The sequence below is a fragment of the Tursiops truncatus genome, chromosome X, assembly GCF_011762595.2.
Source record: "Tursiops truncatus isolate mTurTru1 chromosome X, mTurTru1.mat.Y, whole genome shotgun sequence".
In the NCBI taxonomy this organism is placed as follows: domain Eukaryota; kingdom Metazoa; phylum Chordata; class Mammalia; order Artiodactyla; family Delphinidae; genus Tursiops; species Tursiops truncatus.
Window position 1 is genome coordinate 82,168,549 of NC_047055.1, and position 11,164 is coordinate 82,179,712.

The 11,164-nt window shown below is 43.8% G+C and overlaps 1 protein-coding gene across 1 annotated transcript; it reads right to left on the reverse strand.

Annotated features, from left to right (window-relative positions):
* Positions 1 to 1,897: 1,897 nt before the first annotated feature.
* LOC117310379 (inter-alpha-trypsin inhibitor heavy chain H6-like) lies at positions 1,898 to 10,070 on the reverse strand. Its single transcript, XM_033849930.2, has 4 exons — positions 9,860 to 10,070; positions 5,406 to 5,447; positions 2,510 to 2,664; positions 1,898 to 2,270 (listed from the first exon to the last, which is right to left on the reverse strand). The coding sequence occupies exons 1-4, from the start codon at positions 9,902 to 9,904 to the stop codon at positions 2,255 to 2,257; spliced, it is 258 nt and encodes an 85-aa protein (XP_033705821.1). The 5' UTR covers positions 9,905 to 10,070; the 3' UTR covers positions 1,898 to 2,254.
* Positions 10,071 to 11,164: the final 1,094 nt, after the last annotated feature.

Consider the following 11,164-nt stretch of genomic DNA (forward strand, 5'->3'; position numbering starts at 1 on the left):
TTTACAGAAACTATATTAAGTAACTAATATGGTGGGTGGCACAGGCAGTAAAAATTGTGAAAGCAGAATGCAAATTGCTGCAAAGGCATCTGAGATTGACTGGGGCCTCTCTATGTGTGCTACCTGCAGCAAGCATACTTTCCATGGAGTCTGCCCAAAACATTTCCTCCAGCCTGCTTTGCTTAATTAAAAAAATTATTTTGGAGTTTTTTCTATTAGAGCAAAAATCCACATTCTGTTTGACTGCTTAGCTCTTGTATCATTTGACCAGCAACCTCTCTGGTGAGCCCCCATACTCCAAACCCATGCTGTCTTTTTTGCCTTTGATCTTCCTGGGTCACCCACACACAGTGATCCTGGTTCCTTCCAGTCTTACCCATATGGAAATCCTGTTTCCAGGAAGCTTTCTTTGACTACCTCACCACCTCTCCCATGAACTCCCTTGCCAGGGACACACTGCCTACCTCCTCCAACCTTTCCTCTCTTCGGGGGAGTGCCATCTGTCCATCAAGGCCAGGAGGTTCCTGATGACAAAGCTCAGGCTCTAGGGCTGCTGTTAACAGAGGCTTACAGATTGTTTATAGCACAAAGCCCACCTCTGGTGAGGGGGTCTGTGCAAAGGCCGAAACTCTGCACGTGCTGGCCTCATTCATCTGCTAAATCTGAGTCACTCTTCCCGTTGGGACCATTTTCTAATTCACACTAAGGTATTATATGAGCCAATGAGACCCCACCAAGTTCTCCTTATCTGCTCCTCCTCTCAACGTTTACCATCTCAAAGAAGGCACTGTCATCTACCAGGTCAGACAAGCTGAAATCAGGTGGGCACCTTCTATCTTTACTTACTCCCCACATGTATGCACCAGGTTGTTTCTCCCTCCTCATGGTATCTCAAATCCCACCCCCACTACACTGTTCCAGCCCTCAGCAGCCCTTATGCGGATATTGCCTCAGGCTCCTTACTGAGCTCCCTGCTTCCCAGCTGGCCTTTCCAGCCCACCCCACCTCACTATTGTCACTCCTTGCTTAAAACCTTGCCATATCTCCTCATTATGGGCCACAGTTATTTCTAAAGTGGAGTACACACACTCTGGGGGTGCTGGAGTGTGTACACGCCAACACACACTGAGGGAGTGGGAAAACAATGTTAACACTCTACTTATAGGGTTTTCTCTTACATTGTCTATGTATATTTTTACATATGCTTCATAATGTACCTAATATATTTGCTCAGTAGTGTATTTATAGACTTTATAAATTAATAAATAATATATATTTGGGAAGTACATGATCAATTTTTTCCTGATGGGTGTGCAAACACATAAGATGGTTTGGAGACCATCAAGTAAGGTCCAGGTGCTTGGTCTGGCATTGGCAGCCTTCTACCACCTAGTCATTCCTTACCTCTCCAGTCTCAATTTTGACCACTCTCTACCTCTGCTTGTGCCCTACACTCTGGTGACACTGAAGTCCTTCCAGTTCCCCTAATGGGGAAACATTTATTCCTGTGCTCCTTTTGCCTGGATTCTCCAGCCCTGCCCTCAGCCTGCTTGCCCGATGAACAGCTCATATTTTGAACCTCAGTTTAGGTATCATCTTTGTGAGGCTTTCTCTGCATGGGGCTGAGGAACTGACCACTGTCTCCTGGTAGGCCTCGCCATTCCCACCATCCCGCATTCACGCTTCTCTTTCTTCCCAGCATACTTTATTAAAATTATCTGCTTTCATTTTTATTTCCCCCATTAGACTGTGAACTCTTTGGGAGCAGGACCATGTGCAATTCATCTTCCTTTTTCCGTAATACCCAGCCCAGTGTAAGTCACACAGTCAGCATCAGGAAATGTTTGTTAAAAAAATAATCAAGCAAATATTATCAAGGAAATATTATCTGCCCGCCACTAATTTTAGCATATATTTTCACATATATTAGCTCATTTAATCCTTTCAGGTGGGTTCTAATTTATTTTATTTTATTTTATTTATTTATTTATTTTTGGCTGCACTGTGTCTTCGTTGCTGGGTGCGGGCTTTCTGTAGTTGCGGCGAGCAGGGCTACTCTTCATTGCAGTGCGCGGGCTCCTCATTGCGGTGGTCTCCCTTGTTGCAGAGCATGGGTTCCAGGTGCACGGGCTTCAGTAGTTGTGGCATGCGGGCTTCAGTAGTTGTGGCTCGTGGGCTCCAGAGCGCAGGCTTAGCAGTTGTGGCGCACGGACTTAGCTGCTCCGTGGTATGTGGGATCTTCCCAGACCAAGGCTCAAACCCGTGGTCCCCTGCATTGGCAGGCAGATTCTTAACCACTACACCACCAGGGAAGCCTGGTGGGTTCTAACTTTATCCCCATTTTACAGATGTGTAAAATGAGACTCTGATAAGTGACATGATTTGTCCTGAGTCCCATAGCTGGCAGAATCAGAATTCAAACTCAAGAGTGCATGCTCTCTATCACTATGCTCTGCTGAAAGAATGAACAAAAGAATGAATAAAACAGTGAGTTTGGAAGCAGACTTACATGGTGAAATTGGAGATAAAGGTGAGGCGAGGCAGATCCAGGTCAAAGATGACTTCATGAGCCTTGGCATGCGGACTGAACAAGACAGAGGTGACCAAGGTGTGGGCGTAGCGGGAAACCACAGTAGAATGCATTGAATAGATTTTCATCAACAGCTGAGGGAAGACAGGGAGGTGGGTTAGGTAGACTCTATCCTTGGCCTACATGTACTAGTACCCAGGACTCCTGGACAGGCCTCAAGGTACAAGTGGAGAAACTGAGGCCCAGAGAGGGAAAACAGCCTCTGTCATTCATTTTGTGGATCTGCCTAATATTTCAGTGAGCTTTACCAAGTCTCAGACCCAAAGGCTCACAGAGGATCACAAATCAAGGGACCTCTGGACAAGTGCTTCTCCAACTTTAATGTGCACATGAATTTCCTGGACATCTTGTTAAAATGCAGATTCTGATTTAACAAGTCAGGGGTGGGGACTGAGATTCTGACTTTGTAACAAACTCCCAGGTGATGTTGATGCTGCTGGTCTATGAATTTTACTTCGGGTAGCAAGCCTTTAGAATATAACAGAGTGGCTGTCATTCATTGAGCTCTACTCTGTGCAAGACACTGTGATATATGTGTCTATAACTATATCTATATCTATTCCCTTTTTAGGAACTCAAGTGTAAAGGATTGCACCTGGGGACTTCCCTGGATGTCCAGTGGTTAAGACTCTGCACTTCCACTGCACAGGGCACAGGTTTGATCTGGTTGGGGAACTAAGATCTCCCATGTTGCAAGGCGGGGCCAAAAGAGGGGAAAAAAAAAAAAAGAATTGCACCTGATAAGTACAATCAGACACTGAAAGCATGATAAGCATTTGGCATCCATGATCTTATTTAATCCTCACATCGGCTCTATGGGCTACATCATATTATTGTTCATATTTTACAGATGTGTTAACTGGGCCCAGAGCCTGAGGCCGCACAGTAAGTAACATATCGATCTTCTTCCTGACCTTTCCTGAAGCCATGATCCCTTCATCTACCCACACGTCTAGCTCATTCTCAGTGTGGGGCAGAGGGAAATGAAGGCATTTGGGATCAGCTGGACCTAGAATCAAATTCTGGTTCTGCCACCTCTTAACTGTGTCAATCTCTGAGCCTCAGTTTCCTCTTCTATAACAGTAGATAGCTTAGCTATCTACTTAGCTATAATAGTAGAGCTTAGGTTACAGGGATGCTGTAAGGACTAAATGAAATAATAACTCTAAAATCCCTGGTGGAGCACCTGACATATGCTCAGAAAATAGTAACTCTTTCCTCTGGCCCTAGTTTCCTAGGACTGAGAAAGCAGACCAAATAACCTTCCACTGTTGCCCCCAAGGAGCTAATTTCCTTGCAAATCCTGGGGCTCTGTTCCCTCATCCCAGATCTAACCTTTGTGCTTGATGAGGAGGTCCCAGAAGGTCCCTGGCATGTCAGTTCCAGGAGAATGGTCAGCAAAAAGCTGATACAGATGAGGCATCTCCACTTAGACAAGATGCCACCTCTGGCCCGGGGCTGTTGTTCACATCCAGAAGGTCTGAGCCCAATCTCCAAACTTGTGCTCTTTTAAGCCTTCAGGTATCCCTTCTCTTGGGAGGGAGGGACTATCCTGAAGGGTGGGGAAGACTCTGAATGTGGCATTGAATCCACACAAGCCAGGATTGTCCAAGAGCTGGGGTTGGCATCTTGCCTGGAGAGGGGCCAGTTCCATGCCTCCCTTTTTCCCATCATCCAGCTGTAAGATGAATGGAAACTAAACATACTAGAGTTCTGGGTCTGTCTGTTTGCTGTGTTGGCCCAGGGTGGGGTTTTTCTTTCCTATAAACATCCACAGGAGCACAGTAACTGAGGCCAGAGAAAGGTCACTTAGCACTGATCATCTTAAAAAGGTAGCTGATATGAGAGAGGGGTTGGTGGAGCAAGGCCCCAATCCTGGTCCTTTCTGGCATGGATTTTAGCCTTGAGACAGGAAGGATTTACTTAGGGTCCCATAAAAATTGACTCTTACAGATATGAGTCTTACAATCTGCAGAATATTCAGAGGCCAAGATAGGCTAGGGTAGGACTGAGAAAATAAGATAGTGGTTCAAAGTAGAACTACTGGACTCAGACCATCTGGGTTTGTCTCAGTTCTGCCACTTACTGAGAGTGTAATATTGTGAAATTTAATTAATTGCTCTGCAGCCTCAGTTTCCTTACCTATAAAAAGAGAGTAATAATAGTACCTATTTCATAAAGTTGTTATGAAGATTAAAAAAGCTTGTACTTTCAGAATGCTTGGCACATGGTAAGCATTCAGTAAACATTAGCTGCTAGGACTAGAGCTGGATGAGGCCTGATTGATCTCGAAAGTATGGGAAGCTCCCTGTCCCTCTGGAGACCTAGGTGGGGGAGGGGTGGGGAGATGCTCAGTTGATGGGCGTCAGTCTGCCTGTGGGAACCCAGAGATGCTCTGGACTGTGTCTACAGGAACTGTGGAGGGCAGGAGTGAGAACTGGAGCTGAGAAAGAAAATTACTTGAAGGTGTGCACACGGGACATCAGCATCAGTCAGAATCCCTATCCCTCTGCCCTTTCCATCCACATAGAGCACATGCAGCCCCAGCACTTACCTTCAGGCAAAATCTCTAACGACATTTTACAAACTGCGTAGGGAACATTCAGACTTGTCCTATGGCATTTGGTACCGCATAACAAAGCCTCCTCATTCTTGTATTTGGTGACCCATGGCCTGTCAGTTGCAACCTCCCCCAAGTCCACACGAGGTTTCCTGTCAGAATTTCCTCATGGGAGAGAGCCCTAGCTAGAAAAAAACAGCTCTGCTTATACAACAACAGAGAAACCCACATCAGCTACCAGTCCTTTTCCCTTACCTGGGATGGATAACCAAGGGTCTTCAGGCAAATTAAGGGAACCTGCAGCATGAAAGCAAAAGACTAAAATAAGAAAATAGAACAACTGACCCCAGAGAAATTGGGGAATTTTGGAAAGGAAAGAGAATTTCAGAAAAGAAATGATAATATCCTCAGCAAATTTCAAGAAGGTAAAACATGAAAAAAACAAGATGTAAATGCCACAGAACAGGAACAATCAGAGAAAAGAAAGACTCCTTAGGGATGGAAAATAAGTTGCTGAAATTAAAAGAAAATCAACAGAAGGACTGGGAAATAAAATTGAGGAAATTTCCCAGGATGCAGGGCCAAAAAACAAAGAAACACAAAGTAGGAGAGAAAATTTAAGAGATGAAGATTAATCCAGCAGGTTCAACATCTGAATAACAGGAGTCCTAGCCAGAGAGAACAGAAAAAATAAAGGACAATTTGTCAAAAACTTGTTAGAAGTTAATTTTCCAAAGCTGAAGAAGGATTTCCAGAACAGGTGCCCAGAACAGTGAACCCAGGTAATAGTGGATCCAACCCAAGCAATTACTACAACAGCCTCCTCACTGGTCTTCAGCTTCCTAATTTGTCATCCCTGCCCCCTTCACCAGTATATTTTCACAACAGCCAGAGGGATCCTTTTAAAACCCAAGTCAGATACTCTCCCACCTCTGCTAAAAACCCTCCTGTGGATTCCACTGTGGCTTGGCTTACAGGGCCCTATAAGATCAGGCCCCCATTACCTATCTGACTTCATTTTCTATTACTTCCCTCCTTGCCTTCCTCCACTAGTCTAGCAACACTGACTTTTATGTTCTTCAAAAATGGCAGGCACGAGACAAACAATGCCAGGCACAGTCCTGCTCTAGGGCCTTTGCACTGACTGTTCTTTCTATTTGGAATGTTCTTTCCCCAGGCATCCACTTGGCTAGCTCTCTCACTTCATGCAAGTCTTTGTTCACATGCTACCTTTTCAGTGAGTCTTTCTCTGACCAACCTATTTAAAACTTCAATAACCTCCCACTCTCACTGGCATTCCCTATCCTTTTTACCCTGATTTATTTTTCTCTATAGCACTGATAACACTTAAACTTGTTATATATTTTACTTATTTATCTGATCATTTTCTCTTTCTTCCTCACTAGAATATCACCTCCATGGGGACAAGGATCTGTTTCACTGCTGTATCCTCAGCTTCTAGAACAGTGCCTGGCACATTGTAGATAATAAATGTTTGTTGAAAGAATGAATACAATAAAGGCAAATAATTCAAGGAATAAAGAAAGGCTATTAGAGAATCCGTGTGTGTGTGTGTGTGTGTGTGTGTGTGTGTGTGTGTGTGTACCTGTTCGAAAAAATCATGGTCTAACTACAAAGCAAAATAAAACATAACATGATTATAAGAAGCTGATGGAATATAAGAGGGACTCCCTTTGACCTTGATAGTAGAAACATTCTCTTTGGAGAGGCCGAAAGATTGTGACATAGGACTTGTAGAGAAGGAACTGTATTCCTGGCTCACTATTTGGCTGGGTTTTGAAAAATATTTACATAGTCATGATAATGTAAATCATGACTGGTTTTCAGGTTTTACAGTCAACATGAAGACAAAGCAGGGAAGAGCTGGTTGTGGCTGCAGGACAGAATGTAAATGTTAATAACCTAGACAATGTGAAGGAAAGATCAAACTGACAATGTGGGTCCTTCAATGGGCAGAGGGAGGGTGGTGGCTCTAATATCCTTGTCCTAAAAAGTGGGTAGTCAAAATTACCTGTCAAAAATGGATGGAATAAGGAATAGAGGTTTGAGTATATGTATTTTTTCAAGTTACAAAGTTAACTAGGAACAACAAAGGAATATCAGCGTTAAACATTGCAGGGGAGTGGAGGGAAAGTGAGGCAGTGTACAGAAACAAAGCCCTCATTGTCATACTTGAGAGTCAACAGGATATTGTCTAAATTTTATAAACCAAGAGACAAAGTATATACATGTTATCTAGAGTTGTAAAGGGAGCCACCAGCAGAACTAAGTGCAAGAACTGGGTTTTTTTTGTTTGTTTTTTATAAATTTATTTATTTTATTTTTGGCTGCGTTGGGTCTTCGTTGCTGTGCACGGGCCTTCTCCAGTTGCGGAGAGCAGGGGCTACTCTTCTTTGCAGTGTGTGGGCTTCTCATTGTGGTGGCTTCTCTCATAGTGGAGCACGGGCTCTAGGCGCACGGGCTTCAGTAGTTGCGGCACGTGGGCTCAGTAGTTGTGGTGCATGGGCCTAGCCACTCCGCAGCATGTGGGATCCTCCCGGACCAGGGCTCGAACCTGCGTCCCCTGCACTGGCAGGCAGATTCCCAGCCACTGCACCACCAGGGAAGCCCAAGAACTGTTAAAAGGTTGCTTTGAAGGGGTGGGATGGAGATGGGGAGAGTCAAGGCAGGGGACCATTGGTTTTTATCATGTGCTCCTTCTTACTGTTTGATTTGTTGCCATGTATGTGCATTACTTTAATAAAAATAAGATCTTAAAAACTTCATGTTGATCTTACAACAAAATAGTTATATATCCTATGACACTTTATGACAATATCAGAATGGGTATGTGGATATCCAATTAGACTTGCCTCCACGGAGGAAAATCACACTGTAATGTGCCTTGCATATGTTTATGAAGAGGGTTGGAAAGGATATTATGGGACTTAAAACATTGGCAGTACTTGAGCATAGTAGTGGAGGTTCTGGTATTCGGCATCGTACTGGCCTGGGTTCAAGTCCTCTCTCTGCCATTCATTAGTTGCTCTGTCATGGGCAAGTTACCTCCCTCACCCCCAGTTTGTCCGCCATAAAAGGAGGCTAATGCTCAAACAGTAGAAATGTAAGCCCCTCAAGAGAAAGAGCCACCTCTGTAGAGGTGCATAATATATAGTTGATGCTCAATGTCTGCATGTGAGGCCCGAACCTGCCTCACAGGTATGTGTTGATGAAGGACTCAATGTGCAAAGAGCAGGGGAGAAGGAGTGTTAGTTCAAAAGTGGGTAGCCGGTTTCCTCGTCTATGGGAAATTTGCCTTTGGTTTAATAAAATGTAGTCATTTTGGCTGTGGAAAGAATAGCTCTCAGGGCTTAGAGTGATACAAAATGAATTAAATTGCCCTGTACATAAAAAGAAGAAAACAATAAGAATTCACCAGCAGCTCAAGGGAGAGGGCACATGAGCCTGGAAATGGAAAGGAGGGGAGCTGCTTTCTCTGAGTATTGGGAACAGAAAGAACCCAACAGCGATAGGGAGTGGGGTCCAGGAGAAGGGTTGGTTAGGAAGCTTTTCCAGTGATGGGAAAGGCTTAGGAAACGTGAAGAACAGGAAAGTCTGATGTCCAATATTAAGTTGGTTGCTAGGCTGTGCTGTACAACTTAGATGACTAAAGAAGTGATAGGTAGCCTTGGAAGGAAATCTTTGCCACTTACTCCCAGCCTTCAGAATTTTCCAACATTCAGAGGTACTGATTTTTATATAGTTTGGGGGAAGGGAAATGTGTTAGGAGAGGACTGGTGGTGAGGATATTCTGGGCTTCTCATGTAAGCTTTAGGTGTCTGAAATCTTGGATGTCCCGGTACTAGGCAGTTTCATCCCCTGACATTCTGCAGTAAGCAGTCTTTAGCCTGCCTTTCCTTATCACCTGAACAGAGCTGCTTGGTGATAACTCAGCTTTTCATCTTTGTTCCTAGTTAATATGTAGAATCTATATGATTTCAGGTATTTTCCTGCTGATTTATGAATGCTGGAAACCGGTCTGGGACACAGTGACCTAGGTTCATCAGAGTTTATGGGCAGATGCTGAAGTTCAAAAGATTCCAAGAGTTTACAAAGAGAGAAGGTGGGAGGAAATCTCTCTAGTCAAATGATGAAGATTGTAAGTGAATTTATTTTTTTCTCTCCTGTTAAGGTTTCATCCTGTCCTCTGATCCCCAGATCATAAGATGAATGATTATGGTATTATGCTATGAAGGTGTTTGGCATTGAGAGGCACTGGGGAAGTTTGGCTTTGAAAGTCTCTGGGAATGTCTCTCTGATGGACATGGACTGAGATTTTGCCTGAGTCCCTTGAGTCCAATATCTCCTAAGGATCTGACTCTATATTCTTTTAAAGTTATCCCAGGATCCCAAAGGCCACAACCAGGACTTAAAATGTTGTGGAATTTAAAATGATGGAGGTTGTAACAGAGGGTAGATATAACAGAGGGCGTTCCATAGGGAAGAAATCGTATGAGCAATGGCTCCTAAGAGAAGGCAGGGCACATCTGGTAATAGTGAAGTGTTTGTTTGGAATATACACAGTACTCAGAAAAATAGCAAGAAAAAGCCTGGAAAACTAGTCAGGGCTAGATTTTGGGAGAGTCTCAAAATCAGAGTCAGACATTTCTTGAAAGAGTAGTTTATGCTCATTGTCAGGAATACCTCACCTGCAATTCACATCTCAACTCACTGCAGTAATAAAACTTCTGCATGGCATAGACTCCCAAACAGTGGCTTCAATCAGACATACATGTATTTATCTCACCTAAAAGAAATCCAGAGTTAGGCAGTCCAAAGTTTGTATGGTGGTCCTATGAAATTGTTAGAGATCCCGATTCTTCTCAGTTTACTCCTCCACTATCCTTAGGGTGTGACCCTTGTCCTCATGGCCTTTATTCCAGGAGGCTACGTGTCCAGGTAAAAATCAGATTTTCTATTAATAGGGAAGGAGAGGAGAATGTATACTGGAGTAAACAGTTATCGACCTATGCCACAAGTGTGAAACTATCCCCTCCGTGGTCACCAGAGACCAGACCACTACCTGACTGCTACAATCCCTAGACATTTTTCAGGACTTTTCTTGACCTCTGGGTAGTATTCAACACTATTGACTCCTCCTACCTTTTGAAATATTCTCTTCCTTTGGTTTTGTGGCATTACTTTCTCCTGCTTTTCGCTCTGTCTCCTTGGTCATTACTTATCTGTCTCTCTCCTGGGCTCCTTTTCCTTCACCTATGCTGAGGTTGCTGTTGGCCTCCAGGGCTCTTCCCTGGGCCCCGTCTCTTCTAAGGTTTTTATTCTTCCCAGGCCCAGGGAAGAGCCGTTAGTATTCCATATGTTAGTGAAAGGGGTTACCATCTACACATTTGATCTCTCAAATTAGATTCCCAAAAGTTGTCTTTGACACTTCCCTCCTCCTCACCCCTTTCCCTACATCCAACTATTCATAAAGCCTTGCTTTTTATTTCTTTAATATCTTCTGAATTCAATCACTTCTCATGACCTCCACTGCTACCACTCTAGGCCTAACCACAATCATTGTTTACCTGGATGACTACCCTCCCTTTTTCCAGGAAGACATCTAATTCATACTCCTAATGGGTTAGGCAGCTAGAGTGGTGTTCTTTCTAGAACACAAATCTATGTTGCATCCAAGCCTAGAACCCTTCAATAATCTCTCAGTGTTATCTCAGTGTTATCAAGACCAAAGTCTTTATCTTGGCATTCAAGGCTTGCCATGATTTGAAAGGGATGGGAATTTGGGGTACTAGAACTGGAAGAAAAGAAGGGCTGTGTCTAGTGTGAAATAAAGCCCTGTAGATGGGGGGAGAGAACCTAGGAGGTAAGAAAGTGGTGAGCTGATGTCACAAACTTGGAGGGAGCAACAATTTAGAGAAAAAGTCAGGCGAACAGAAGCCCACCATGAATATCTGTGAAGTATGTGTGTATGTGTGCATGTGTATGTTGAATTG

Excerpts from the sequence above, each read along its gene's own strand:
- LOC117310379 (XM_033849930.2), bottom strand. The coding sequence starts at position 9,904 with ATGCAGAAGTTTTATTACTGCAGTGAGTTGAGATGTGAATTGCAG. Across the intron at positions 5,448-9,859 it reads AGTTGAGATGTGAATTGCAG|GTTCCCTTAATTTGCCTGAA; the intron begins GTGAGGTATTCC and ends TTCATGCTGCAG. Across the intron at positions 2,665-5,405 it reads CCCTTGGTTATCCATCCCAG|CTGTTGATGAAAATCTATTC; the intron begins GTAAGGGAAAAG and ends GTCTTCCCTCAG.